We start from the raw sequence: 15,451 nt of genomic DNA on the forward strand, positions 1-15,451 counted from the left end.
CTTGTACAGTGACAGTCTTGGCCCATTTTAGGGAAGTTTTAAAGAGACGCCAGAAGCAGAGCTCTCTGGACAGTTTTTTTGTGAGACAGGACTCCAGTGACTCTCAAGCTGGTCCTAGTGGCATTAAGAAACAGAGAAGAGAAGTAACCCCAGCAAAGCACTTGGTATCTGAGGTGTTGATGGAAGGGGATTACCCTTCCAAACAGTAATTCAATGTCTCTCCTCCTCCAGTCTTCCATACACTAAGAAGAACTGCCAATAAAGGTAAGTGTTATGCTGTTAATGTTTCATTCATCATTTCCCATTGTATTGTTTATGTACTACATCTATATTTCATGTAAAAAAATTTTTTGTTTTAATACTTCTGGGTGTCAGGAATGGATTAATTGTATTTACATTATTTCTTATGGGGAAAATTTATTCGAAAAGTGTCTATTTCGATAATAGTCCCACTTCCAGGAACAGATTAGGGACGATAATTGAGGGACCACTGTATTTCATCTGTGTTTACATGTTCAAAATATCTCCCTTTCTCATAATATTTCTCAATACTAGGCCTTACACTTGAGTCTTTGGGGCATATAATCAAGGAGTTGACCCCGGGCATCATCAGATTCTGCACGACACTACTCTCACCTCATCTCTATGGTTTTTATCCAATTTTCTCACTGCATATCATATCACAAACAGAACTGTTATCCTATATGAACTAGCCGAAATGAATATTGGTGGTAACCTACTCAGTTGCACAATAGGTTACCTATCAAATAAAGTTGCCTCTGTTCTCTACATAAATGTCCCTAGGAGAGTGTTCTCAGTCTTATGATATTTAATGTACAGAATGAACTGCCTACCTTACATAGACACAGCTATAAGTTATGCTTATGCCATAATGATTCATGCAACAGGGCACAAGAAAATGAGTACCATTCTTAATTAATGGAGTTCAAACAATAGGTAATCAATTAGGGCTCAATATGTTAGTCCTGGATACTATCATAATAACATTAAAGCAACATGTCCCAACCATTTGTTTGCAAGATAAACTCATTAGTTATATTAAAAGTTTACAGATACCTTGGTGTATAGGTACTCTTTCAGTACATTTACTATACCACAACTGAGTAAGAAATGTAAAGATATGCTAAATGCTCCCAGAGCTATTGCTGGCTACAACTCCAACTATGATCCTGATGTAAGAACAATGAGAATTATGTAGCTACATAGCTTATATTAGATCCTTAATTGATTATACTACATCTATGTTAAACTGTAAATATTACTTTTTGAAACATCTCTTCAGATCTTGGAGCTAATCCAAAACTAAGCTCTCAGAACTATTCTTATCTTAATATGAGGAAGTTTGTAAATGAACCTGACACTGTGCTCAGCATTAAAATGAGAAATGAAAAAGATGCCAACATTGATCTTGCAACAATATCTAGAAGTAAAACAACAAATCAAAATGGATTGTGAATATTTGCCACTTTATTAAATTGTATAATCTGCATAAACTCTACCACTGTAGACAATAAGAGCTATATTCACTAAATACTGCATATCTAAGCTTCTCTCAAGAAACTCATCACAAGTAATCTTTACTGACATCAAGTGCAAAGGCAGCTACTTAAGATGTGCGGGAGTTTCCCGTCTCCTAATATCATGTTTATTTTTCCACTATAAACTACCTTGTCCATAATTACTATTGCATTTGCTTTGTCTGCTTTCGTAAGACTGAAGTCTAGGAGTTTCCTTAATTCATGGTATAACTTAACAAATCTTTGAGGACAATTGTGTTGCAGAGGTCTGAGCAAAGCTCAGGAAAGATCCTAGACTTCACCTTACGAAAGCAGACAAGGCAAATGCAATAGTAATTATGGGCAAGGCTGATTGTAGGGGGGAAATAACATATTACAGCCTCTCCTCACTTAATGACAGAGTTCCATTTCTAAGACCACATCGGTAAATGAATTCGTCGCTAAGTGAGGAGCATACTGTAATGGTAGTGAGTTTGTGTAAACCATCTTTGATTTTGTTTTAGTGTCACCTCTGCACCATTTATAACATTTCTGGTATATTTTTAAATGTTTATACAGTAATGTACTATCTATTGTAGTAAACAGAATAGAGGAAATCAGCTAATATACATTATTTAGGTATGCATACTGATCAGAGCCCATCTTAAATCCAAGTCATCGGTAAACGAGTATGTCGCTAAGAGAGGAGAGGCTGTATTAGAAAATAGGGGAACTGATGTGCCCTTTAAAAATTAATTTATCTCCTAACTGTAAGAAGATATGCAGGTCTGCATCTGCTCTTGTTGTCACTTTTACAGATAAGAATTATAGCAACCATGCTGAGTTAGGCACAAGAATTAACATCACAAACAATGGTTTGCCATCCTTTGCCATAAATGGTTTGCTATCCTATTGACAAACCATTGACAGCAAACATGACTCTTGAATCCTTACTGATTCTACATTATCAGTGAATGCACTAAAAACATGCTCAATGGAGAAGCCAGATGCAAATGTTAAAAAATCGAAAAGGAAGGAATTAATGTAAAATTTTTATGGATTCAATTTCTCATTAAATTATTCCTACATGATAAATCTGATAAATTAGCCCAAAAAAGTAGTGACCCCTTGAGTTAAGATATCAATCCACTCCAGAAGACGTATTGTACCTCAAAACCATTGTAACTCAAACCTCAAAATACAAGTTTTCATGGTAATTTGTTCCAAGACCCCGTAAGTGCAACTTTTCCTTCATCTGCTTCTTAGCCATAATAACAGCAGTTTTTCCATCTCTTTGATAATTTCTCTGCCTTTTTTTCACTAGGAGATTCATCAGCCACTTTAGTATCTTTTATAATGTCTTTTTACTTGATAATGGTAGAAATGGCTGATTATGAAAAGCCATACTCACACATCAATGCACTATATCTAACTCCTGAATCATGATTTTTTTCACAATTTCTTGTTTGATATTCAGAGAAATTGCCTGTTTACTGTGCATTTTAGGGGCCATGATGACTCGGTAACACAAAGGATGGCATAATTAAATCACAAATGTGTATCATATCTCAAATTTTTCATTGTAACTCAAAACTAAATTCCTTTATGAGGGCAGATTGTAGCTCAAAATAATCATAACTCAAGGAACCACTGTGCTGAACTTTGAAGGAAGAAGTTGAGTATAACTTTGGTCTGTCTGTCATGCATTAGACACAGTATTGGGGAAAAAAAAATAATGAATCCAAATGTCATCAGAATGCATTAGAAGCCTGAGTACCATATATGCATAACTTTTAACATATACGTAGATAAGCACATTCATAGAGCAATTTGCAATGTAAAAAACTGACTGATGTAGTAGCCAGGTTCAGGCTTGGGTACTTGTACTTCAAGCTAAATGCAAAATATGGTGTCAGTCATCTGGTCACTTACCGAAACACTGTCTGATTCTCCTCTCTAAGGAATACAGAAATAAACAGTGCAATAATCTACGTATGTCGAGATATTATATTAGTGAAAAGAAGATACCAGATATTCTAAGTAAATATCTTAAAATTCCTTCCAAGAGATGAAATATACATACCCAGATGTACCCCTTTTAACCCTTTGGGCCTAGGTTCTAGAATTTTTATCTATAAGCTTTTGCAATATTGTCCACAGGATGGACATAGGATGCACAATAAACTAGAGTGGTTGCTTTTGCAATAAAATCTAATACATAAATATAATAGGCTCAGGAGATTTCAAACTTTGCACCATTTCACTGCCTCATTGGTAGGCTGGCTAGGTCACTATAGGCTATATTTGTTTTGAACATGCATATTTCCAGTTTTAACCTAGTAGTAGTTTACCAGCAACTGGCTGTAAGTGATGTACACAAAATGACACAATGTATATATATTTTTTTTTTTTTCAACAAGTCGGCCGTCTCCCACCGAGGCAGGGTGACCCAAAAAAGAAAGAAAATCCCCAAAAAGAAAATACTTTCATCATCATTCAACACTTTCACCACACACACATTATCACTGCTTTTGCAGAGGTGCTCAGAATACAACAGTTTAGAAGGATATACGTATAAAGATACACAATATATCCCTCCAAACTGCCAATATCCCAAACCCCTCCTTTAAAGTGCAGGCATTGTACTTCCCATTTCCAGGACTCAAGTCCGACTATATGAAAATAACCGGTTTCCCTGAATCCCTTCACTAAATATTACCCTGCTCACACTCCAACAGATAGTCAGGTCCCAAGTATCATTCGTCTCCATTCACTCCTATCTAACACGCTCATGCACGCTTGCTGGAAGTCCAAGCCCCTTGCCCACAAAACCTCCTTTACCCCCTCTTTCCAACCCTTTCAAGGACGACCCCTACCCCTCCTTCCTTCCCCTATAGATTTATATGCTTTCCATGTCATTCTACTTTGATCCATTCTCTCTAAATAACCAAACCACCTCAACAACCCCTCTTCTGCCCTCTGACTAATGCTTTTATTAACTCCACACCTTCTCCTAATTTCCACACTCCGAATTTTCTGCATAATATTTACACCACACATTGCCCTTAGACAGGACATCTCCACTGCCTCCAACCGTCTCCTCGCTGCTGCATTTACCACCCAAGCTTCACATCCATATAAGAGTGTTGGTACTACTATACTTTCATACATTCCCTTCTTTGCCTCCATAGATAACGTTTTTTGACTCCACATATACCTCAACACACCACTCACCTTTTTTCCCTCATCAATTCTATGATTAACCTCATCCTTCATAAACCCATCCGCCGACACGTCAACTCCCAAGTATCTGAAAACATTCACTTATTCCATACTCCTCCTCCCCAATTTGATATCCAATTTTTCTTTATCTAAATCATTTGATACCCTCATCACCTTACTCTTTTCTATGTTCACTTTCAACTTTCTACCTTTACACACACATTCTCAAACTCATCCACTAACCTTTGCAATTTTTCTTTAGAATCTCCCATAAGCACAGTATCATCAGCAAAAAGTAACTGTGTCAGTTCCCATTTTGAATTTGATTCCCCATAATTTAATCCCACCCCTCTCCCGAACACCCTAGCATTTACTTCTTTTACAACCCCATCTATAAATATATTAAACAACCATGGTGACATTACACATCCCTGTCTAAGACCTACTTTTACCGGGAAATATTCTCCCTCTCTTCTACATACCCTAACCTGAGCCTCACTATCCTCATAAAAGCTCTTTACAGCATTTAGTAACTTACCACCTATTCCATATACTTGCAGCATCTGCCACATTGCTCCTCTATCCACTCTATCATATGCCTTTTCTAAATCCATAAATGCAATAAAAACTTCCCTACCTTTATCTAAATACTGTTCACGTATATGCTTCAATGTAAACACTTGATCTACACATCCCCTACCCACTCTGAAGCCTCCCTGCTCATCCGCAATCCTACATTCTGTCTTACCTCTAATTCTTTCAATTATAACCCTACCGTATACTTTTCCTGGTATACTCGGTAAACTTATTCCTCTACATGCTCTCCGCCAATCCCTAGGTACCTTCCCCTCTTTCATACATTTATTAAACAAAAGTACCAACCACTCCAACACTAAATACCCCCCTGCTTTTAACATTTCTGTCATGATCCCATCAGTTCCAGTTGCTTTACCCCCTTTCATTCTACATAATGCCTCAATTACAATTACAATTGTTAAATTCATGGGAAACCACTGCTCCAGCAAGGGTTATTCAGTGGCTGAGGAATGGAAGACAATTAGGGTTGATCTGAGGAAGGAGGTAGACCTAACTCCCCACTTCAAGAACCTCAAAAAAAAAAAAAAAAAAAAAAAAGGTACCCTAACTGAAAGAGAGAAGAAGAACACTGCACTGACACTTAGCTAAAAATCAGTTGTGATATAAGGTTTTCTATTTGGTAAAAGATTCAGTAACATTAGGCTCAGAGAACAACTACACAAGGAGGTACAACCATCCTGTCATATGAATGTTATGGAAATCTATTATATGTTCTGGACTCAAGATGGACTGCTGTTTTTTTTTTCAGTCTCTTGAGTGTGTAAGATGGCAGGTGGATTCAATATATTTACTTACCTAGATGTTTCTAAATCAATTTTTGTTCTTGTAATATTTCCTTTTCAATTTAGGAACCCTGGTCCAAGACCAGGTCGTGAGGGCGATGATCTTAGAACCCACTGGCAGATAGAATTAAACCAGTTTGTTTTTTAACTTTTTTTTTTTTTTTTTGCAAACTCTGTTGAGAGCTCAAAACAAATTGGTCTAATTATTGAGCCATGTTTTATTTGAAGTTAATTTTTTGCTTAAGAGTTTCATATACTTTATACAGTATTTTATCTAGGACCCCCATAATTTACAAAATTATGCATATATTTCAAGCATTTCTCTATATCTGACTGAAGCTAGATGCAGATTTCCACTAAGTGAATCTACAGAATGACTTGAAAAACAACACCTAACCTAACTGGTACAATAAACCCTCTAAATAATGGACTAAATGGGGAAGCAGGTAACCAGTAATGGCAATTGTGATGGATGGAGAAGAGACTTTTGTTGTCGCTGTAACAATAATGAATAATTCTGTAACTGATGGACTTTGTTCATATTTTCCAAATCTATTCACCCAACAGATTTTGTCTCGCAATTTTGGAGTCCGTTAAAAAGAGGGCTTACTGTATACAGAACAAATATCTTAATTATCAAATGAGAAAAGATGGCAATATATTACCTGCAGTGCGAGACGACACACTCGTTGGAGCAGTATTCATCCTCCCATTCTGGGTTGTGCACAGCAGGGTTGGTGCATCCAGACCTGATGCAATTTGGTCCAGAGCTTGGACACCCTATATGTCCTGGCTGTCCCATACCCTGCTGCTGACCGCCTGAACCCTGCCCGCTTTGTTGTTGTTGTTGCTGCTGCTGTTGCTGCTGCTGTGGTGGCTGTTGTTGTGGAGGCTGCTGTTGTTGGCCATGCTGTCCACCCTGCTGGTGTTGCTGCTGTCCTGCTTGCTGTTGCTGTTGCTGTGTGGCAGCCTGTTGCTGCTGCTGCTGTGGGCTTTGCTGCTGTGTCTGGTGCTGCTGTCCACTACCCGGAGAGCCACCACCTCCAGGACTCGACAGAGACCCTGGTGCCTGCTAAATAATAAAAAAAAAATCACTGTAAAGAAAAATAATCTTTAAATGATCTGTAGCTTTAATTTCAGGTCACCTTGTATTGTTCACAATACCAGTTTTTGGTTAGTCATAATTGTTACTCTCCCTACTCATGCAAAATATATACCGTATACAGTACTCTTTTATCTAGCAAGTTAGAACAGCTGAAGCAGCATAACAGCAGGCTGAGTGGGCAGGGATGAGCTATACCTGGTTCATGTAGGGGGAGGTAGAAGGTACGTTGGTCAAGGGCGTCAGATGTGGTTGTGGTGTGGGTTGCTGGTGACCAGCCTGAGGGCCTTGCTGTGCCTGGGGTGCCAAACTGGCTGCTGACATAGGTGGCATGGAACCATGAGGCATCATGGGAGGGCCAGAAGGTGGCATGGGCTGTGACATTGGTGGGTTCATCATAGGTGGGGATGGATCGGCCATAAGAGAAGAGAGTAGAGGAGACTTCTTAGCCAATGGTGACATCTGTGTGGGCGACTGTACTTGGGGATGTCCAGGGGCGCTAGTGGTAGGAGGGTATCCAAACCCCGGGGCAAACTGACCATACCCAGGTCCCCCGTAAACTCCCTCACCTTCACCGCCCTGTAACATAAGCCAGGGGTCACGCCTCACGCAAGTACCAGTGACAAGCTTGTCACAAGAAACACTGGTACAAAGCAATGGTTATATTGGTTAATATGCCATAAGCAGGCTGCCATGCAGTTACATTCTGTCAGTCAAGTAACAGCTTAGTTTAGCCAGCATATTGCATGATTAAAGACCTAAGAAACTGCTAGCTTAAAATATACTTTCACTATGCCAAATGCAACATTAACATTGTTACAAGCTTTAGCTAACATGATGAAAACAATACAGTGTAAGTGAAGCCTCACAGCCGAACAATCAAGACAAAGATGTAACTTCAGCCACACTGGCTGAAGTATTGTACAGCTGATTTATTTGAAATACTGTACACAAGTATTTTCCCATATACAATACATATTATCAATAATTTAATTCTAAAAAATATCTTGATTTTACTACTGGGTATGTACCTCTCATGATGTTTAAAATTTTCTCTTTCAAGATGCAACAATGATTAATATTCTACATTAAGTTCATGTACGTACTGTACTATTTTCTAAAAAAATTTGTGAAAAAATGTCAAAACATAGGCTCACCCAAAATTGTTCGGTTGTGGCAGGGATTACTGCATTTGTGTTAGTCAGGTTTGAGAATCAGCCATTAAAAATATAAAAAAGCCCAAACCATTAAATGTGTTTCACTCTTACCTTTGATACCAAACTGGCACGGTAGGCAGCAAGAGCTTTAAGATACTCCTTTTTTGCTGCTTCAGTTTTTTTCTTGTACACATTCTTGTGGTCAGCATCCAGAGAATCCCACATGGAAGCAACAATTTTGGAGACTTCCCCAAAGGATGCATTGGGATTGGATCCTTTAATGGCAGCCTGTGTGTCCCGGAAGAACAAAGCATACGCTGAAACAGGTCTGCGGAAGGCAAAAATAGATGAGCTAATAATATAATACTAATACAGGTACCCCCTCACTTAATGACTGAGTTTCATTCCTAAGAGTAGGTTGGCAAGTGAATTGGTTGTTCAGCAAGGCACTGCCCCTTACTGATTTTCAAGCATACTGTACTGGTAGTGGGTTTGTGTCGACCATCTTTAGATATTATTTTAGTGTCACCTTTGTACCATTTAAAACATTTTTAGCATATTATGAATATAACTAGGCATTAAGAAACAATAAAAGAGTAAAATACACATACAATACACTGGTCGGAGAGCTGGTTGTAAGTCTGAGAGGTTATTAAACAAGTAGGTCATTAAGTGAGGAGTACCTGCACATGTATATAGGTGTTCATGTGCATGTGAACAAGCATGCATTCGTGTGTGTTTGTAGTCTCAGTATTAATTTGAAACTAGAGAAGCAGAGATATGCTCATGGTGTACCATCATCAATAATTTCTCCAACATATAGTTATTTTAAATTTCCAATGCTGTAGCACTTGTTACCTCCTCTTTTATATAATTTCATAGGTTACTCAGTCTGAAAAAAAAAAAAAATCTAGTATCTCATAGGTTCTACTTTTTCCTCAGATTTACAACTGTGGACTCTTGTTATCCCTGTGGTAGCCACAGTACAGTACTAAGAATTCCTTTTTGCCTATTTTTCATTTTTTAATGACCTTGTACAGTAGTTCCCAACTTACAACATTAATGCATTAAAGAAAATTCATTGTACATTGAATGTTCAGTACTCAGAATCCATTTTCCCAACAAGAACCAGTGTAAAATGGATTAATATATACCTGAGCTCCAGTTTTTTGTCTAATTTATTAATGTTTTTCTCCAAGAATTTTTACCCAATATTTTACCTTCAGTATACACTATAGGCTTTTTTTCAATTTCAAGTATAAATTTTTTTCTACAATATGTGCATATTAAACAATAAGATAAAATTTAATAAATAAATGCTTTAACAATACATTGTGTACAGTCTGACTGTGAATGCTGATCCCATCTTGCTCACTGAAAGGGTTAAAAGAGAGTGATGGAATCAGCAGAGTGAATCTGGTCATTTCTCAGGAGACGCAGCAGTTTTGGAGGTTGATGCTAACTGGGATTTTGGTGCAATTATAGCAGGTTGTTTAAGATAAATATCTATAGTAGGTTGCAGATGTGCTTTTTATTTTTTTCCCCCTCAGCATAAGAGCATTATTAATTATTTTGGAGATGCTGGCAAATCTTCATTTGTTTGGATCTTTCTCAAATTTTTAAATTCCATATTCAATCCCCCAAAATCCCTCGGCCATTATTTTTGTATCAAATGACTTTTCTAGTTCAAGTTCAAAATGTTTGTCTTCACTATCTTTTTCTGCAACTATTAATTCCTGAAATTCTGTATCTTCATTGGAGAGACAAACACTTTGCAAGTATCAACTTGTCCACATCTGCCTCAAAGTTAATATGAAGTGCATTTGCATTGTCTACCATGTTAACCACCACTTCCTTCCTATGTTGCTCAAACCTACGGAAATCATGCATCAAACGAAGGGTTAATTTTTTCCATAAGACAATCATGAGTAACTGCTTGACTTCACTCTAAATCATCTCAACATTCATTAAGTCATCATTGACATTATACCACTTCCAAAAATCCTCGAGGATTTTATTTGTCTCTGCCTTAAATGTCAGGGAATATGTATACCTTGAGCATTAGGTCTAATGTCTTCATCAGAGCCTGGTCCATGGGTTGCAGCAAAATAAAGGTTGTGTTTAGTGAAAAGAACACAACCTTGACATCAGTATCAAAGTCAGTCATCTAGGTGAACTGAATGTCTTGGGGCATTTCCAAGAATGAGTAAAATCTTAGAGGGCAACTCTTTTCTGGAGAAATCAAGTTTAACAAATTTCAAAAAATGATGATCAAATAACTGCATAAAACATGCCTTGATTACCCAAGCATTGTCACTAGACATCCAGACCACAGGCAGAGAAAATTTAGTGAACCCTTAAAATGTAATAGGTTTTACAGAATGATACATCAGGAGACATTGAATCTTGAAATCCCCAGCAGTATTACTTCCAACCAATACTGAAAAACTGTCTTTTGCTGCTTTATATCCTGGCATACACTTTTTTGTCTAAGAAATTTATGTCTTGTCAGGCAGTGTTTAAAAAAAATACTAATCTTGTGTGCATTATATATTTGACGTAAACCATAATTCTATCTTTAATTACATCTGTAAATAGTTTTGCAAATTACTCAGTTGCTTTAACACTGGCATTAGCAGCTTCATCACACACTTGAACATCATGCAAATTTGCTCTTGAATGAAACCTATTAAACTATGGCTTGCATTAAATGTAGGTACTGTGTACATCACCAACACTATCACCAAATTATTCCCTTCCAAGCCATCAAAAATAGGATTGTCTTTTTTTTTCTATCAACATTGTGCTAAGAAGCACTCCTTTGTGGCACTGGTCATCTACCCATATCAAATGATTTTTTGTTTCACTCAGCAAACCAATGTATTTCATGGATATGATCTTCATCCTTCATAATTGCATTGGTCAACCAGTTTATGCCATATACACTGTGGAAACTCGGTTTTCGTATGTCCTAGTTTTCATACGATTCGGCTTTCAATGACTTTTTTCATCAAAATTTTGTCCCTGTGTTTGTACATCCGCTCAGTTTTCGTACAGTTGAAAACGGTCCATACTAAACTCGTTCGCCTGCCCGCATGACTCAGCCACTCATTTCCTGGAATCGAGCGACCACACAAAGCATCCCCTATGTTCGTGATTTTGAAAGGTTCAAGGCTGACCCTGATGACCCTACGCTTGTTGTGGAATCTATTGTCTTTGGGGAAGTCCATGGGGTTGGATGCGAGTGGCCAGGATGTGGAAGAGTTGGTGGATGATGACAGGGAAGAGCTAACCACTGAAGAGCTGCAAGACTTTCAACTGGAACAGCAACAGACTGCAGCTGAGGAAATTGCTTTAACCCGTAAACAGTCCAAGCAGATCTACGTTCACATGTGTAGTGCTACGAAAGTAGATCTACATTTTTTTATATATTTTCAATAACAAAAAAAAAAGTAGATCAAAGTTTTTTACACATTTTCAAATGTAAAAAACAAAAAGAAGATCTACTTTTTTTTTACATACGTACTTTCAAATCTTGAAAAAACGTATATACATATACGTTTGGACCATTTACGGGTTAAATGAGGAGGAAGAGAGAGGGGAGAAAATGCCTTCTTCAGTGATTAAGGATATGTGTGCAAAGTGGAATGACTTGCATAGTTTTGTGGAGAAATACCTATCACCCTAAAAAAGCTGTTGCAAGCCGTGTCTGCAACATGTTCAATGACAATGCCTTTTCCCATTTTAGGCAAATCTTAAAGAGATGCCAGAAACAGACCTCTCTGGACAGATTTCTTGTGCAACAGGGGTCCAGTGACTCAAGCTGGTCCTAGTGCCAGTAAAAGACAAAGAAGAGCAGTAACCCCGGATAGGGTCTTGATAACTGAATTCCTTTTGGACAGGGATTCCCCTTCCAAACAATGACCTCTCCTCCTCCCTCTCCCTTCCTCGCCGTCTACCATATGTTAACAAGTCTTCAATAGAGGTAAAATTGATGTTAAATGTTCATTTATCCATTTCATTAGTCATTTATATTTCTCATTGTTTTCTGTGTGTAAAACTATAGCTATTCTCTATAAAATGTATTTTTTGTTAATATTTTTGGGTGTCTGGAATGGATTAATTGGATTTACATTATTTCTTATGGGAAATACGTATTGCTTCAGTTTTCGTATGATTCAGTTTTCGCTGGCCTTTTTCAAACGGATTAATCATGAAAACCGAGGTTTCACTGTATATGCAATGTTAGTAGCCATCTTACTCATTTCAGACTGCTTCATAACATCAAGACCGTAGGCATACTATCGAAGATACAGTACTATGTTCCACAGTCAGCCCTCCTGGCCCTATATCACTCACTCATTTACCCCTCTCTCACCTATGAAATCTGTGCATGGGCTCCACAACAATAAACCATCTCAGACCATTAATTACCCAACAAAAGGCTGCAGTCATAATAACAAATTCCCACTACAGACAGCACACTCCACCAATATTCAAAACTCTAAACTTACTCTCCGTACAAAACATCCATACTTATTACTGTACCTACTACAAACATAGAACACTTAACTCGGATATAAACCCTCCCCTCAAACTTCTCCTTACCAACCTCAACAGATCACTCTTTGATGTTCCTCGTATCCATCTTACACTATGTAAAAACGCAATTCACATAAAAGGCCCAAAAATCTAGAATTCATTACCTGTGAATATAAAAGAAACACTGTCTGCTTATCAATTCAAGACTTCTTAACCCTTTCAGGGTCCAAGGCCCAAATCTGGAGTCACGCACCAGTGTCCAAGAATTTTCAAAAAAAAAAATTTGTTATTTTTTCTTATGAAATCGTAGAGAATCTTTTAGTGAAGGTAATAAAACAAAAAGTACGAAATTTGGTGGAAAATTGACGAAATTATGCTCTCGCGAATTTTGATGTGTCAGCGATATTTACGAATCGGCGATTTTTCCGACTTTGACTCCCATTTTAGGCCAATTACATTATTCCAATCAACCAAATTCTTAGCTATTTCACTAGTATTACTTCTATTCTATCGATTGAGCACAAGAAATCGCCAAGTCAACTGTTTCAACTACAAAATAAAGTGATCGGAAATTGTTAATTTGGCCAATTTAACACAAAGTTCAAAATATTCCAATTTCAAAATAGGGTCCAGAATGAACAATGTAGGCATTCCTGGCACTAAACTAACATTTCCTCTGTTCATTAGTTATGTTTTGAGGCTTTACAAATAAATTCCATTTTGATTTTTTATTCACAATGAATTTTTATTCACACCAAAAAATAGAAGATTTACTGTTATGCAATACTGTAATAATTGTATAAATATCATCACCATATTTGTGAATGTATATTAGACCCACCAGCTGACGTGTATTAGACGTGTGAGGTCGTTTGTTTACTCTTGAATATCGGCAAAAATTTAACATTTCTGCTACTTTGAGCTCAGTTTCAAGCCATTTCCAGTGCTAAAACCAATCAAAATCATCTCTATTTCTGTAATATGTCTTCCATTCTATCAAATGAGACCAAGAAATCGCAAATACAACTATAAAAAACATACGAAAAAAACACTGCAAAGTTGCTGTTTTAATCGAAAAATCATGATTTCATTTTTTTTCTCTCATTATACACAGTGTGCTGCAGGATCTGTTTTATGTGGTGCACACATACCACATAGATGTATTCTCTCATATCTAGGCCCAAATGTACCACTCACAGTTTATCAGAGTGAGCTGAGCTCATGGCGTAGATCTACGGTTTGGACCCTGAATGTAAAGCCGTAGATCTACGGGACGGACCCTGAAAGGGTTAAAAACCACTTACTCACCCACAACTAAATAATTACTGATTAACTGTATCTCAAATGTATAACCTGTGACCCTATCAAACTGTTTTTTTTGTAATTACATTACCTAATAGAATACTCCATTCTCTTGAATGCTCAGTAACTCATCAAAGGTCTTACAAATTTGTACAACAATAAAGCCTCTTATTTCAAATACTCAGTTGTACTTAATGTTGTACTAATTTGTTTACTGTATTTTTACCACTGAATATATCATTGCTTAGTTAATGTTAAGCCTGCCCACAATGCTCTGCATACAAGGGGTTTTTGGCATGTACACTCAACCAATGTATTTCTTTTGTACAACTATGTATCTATGTATCATGTCCAAATAATAATAAATAAATAAGGGTCATAAATTTTCTTTTCCATGGAACTTGGGTATCAATATCATTATTTTCGGGTTTTCCAGTTATGATGAATGTCTGTTTTCCGAGGTAAATTTCCCCCCCCCCCCCCCCCCAAAAAAAAAAAAAGGCTGCTACTAAGTGGAGGTGAAAGAGAACAGTGTTGGGAGAATGTGTACTTCCAGCCTTCAGCCGATCACAGCCTCTGTGCCTCTGCCATTGTAAGTAGTCCCCATGGAGCGTGAGTTGCCTGTCATAAGTAACTGGTTCCAAATATCAATGTTGCAAGTGCAAAATACTCTACTACTGTACTTGGGGTATCATAAACTGGGGTTCTACCGTATACCATACATGGTTACCATGTCTCCTGTTATTATCCTATTACCCAGTGTGGCCATCTTTAATGTTTTCAGACTTTTCATCATAACTCATATATGTATTTTTAAACTCTGGTAGCTGCTTTAGTAGTTCTTTGGATTTTTTCTACCTTATCTATGTCTTCCTTTGAGAAGTGGGGATCACCTAACTACAGCCTCTCCCAACTTTTGCCTAATATGTAGTATGTTGGTGCAGTTATAGCATTTCTCCATTCATATATATTTGAACACCATTTCATAATTCTCCAGGGTAGCATACGAGTTTCTCACAATTAGGTTTATTTAATTTTCCAGTGATAAGATTTTTGTTTTAATAAGAAATGCAGCCCTCTGATATTTTCAATATTTTATCACAGTATTTTCCTATTGCAGGCTCATTTCACCTTCTCTCAGTTCCATTACATTTCATTTACCTATGTTAAATTCCATTATCCACTTATCACTACATTTACTCATTTCATCCAAGTCATCCTGCACAGAAT

The 15,451-nt window shown here is 37.3% G+C and overlaps 1 protein-coding gene across 4 annotated transcripts in view; it reads right to left on the reverse strand.

Moving 5' to 3' along the window:
* LOC128689455 (TOX high mobility group box family member 3) overlaps positions 1-15,451 on the reverse strand; it is a 474,930-nt gene that overhangs the window by 4,434 nt on the left and 455,045 nt on the right. For all 4 annotated transcript variants that reach the window (XM_053777775.2, XM_070086354.1, XM_053777776.2 and 1 more), the window contains exons 7-9: positions 8,489-8,705; positions 7,419-7,799; positions 6,784-7,190 (exon numbers count right to left, since the gene is read on the reverse strand). In XM_053777775.2, coding sequence (XP_053633750.1) covers positions 6,784-7,190; positions 7,419-7,799; positions 8,489-8,705 — 1,005 coding nt within the window. The remainder of the gene's footprint in view (positions 1-6,783; positions 7,191-7,418; positions 7,800-8,488; positions 8,706-15,451) is intronic.

The sequence above is a fragment of the Cherax quadricarinatus genome, chromosome 18 (assembly GCF_038502225.1).
Source record: "Cherax quadricarinatus isolate ZL_2023a chromosome 18, ASM3850222v1, whole genome shotgun sequence".
NCBI lineage: Eukaryota > Metazoa > Arthropoda > Malacostraca > Decapoda > Parastacidae > Cherax > Cherax quadricarinatus.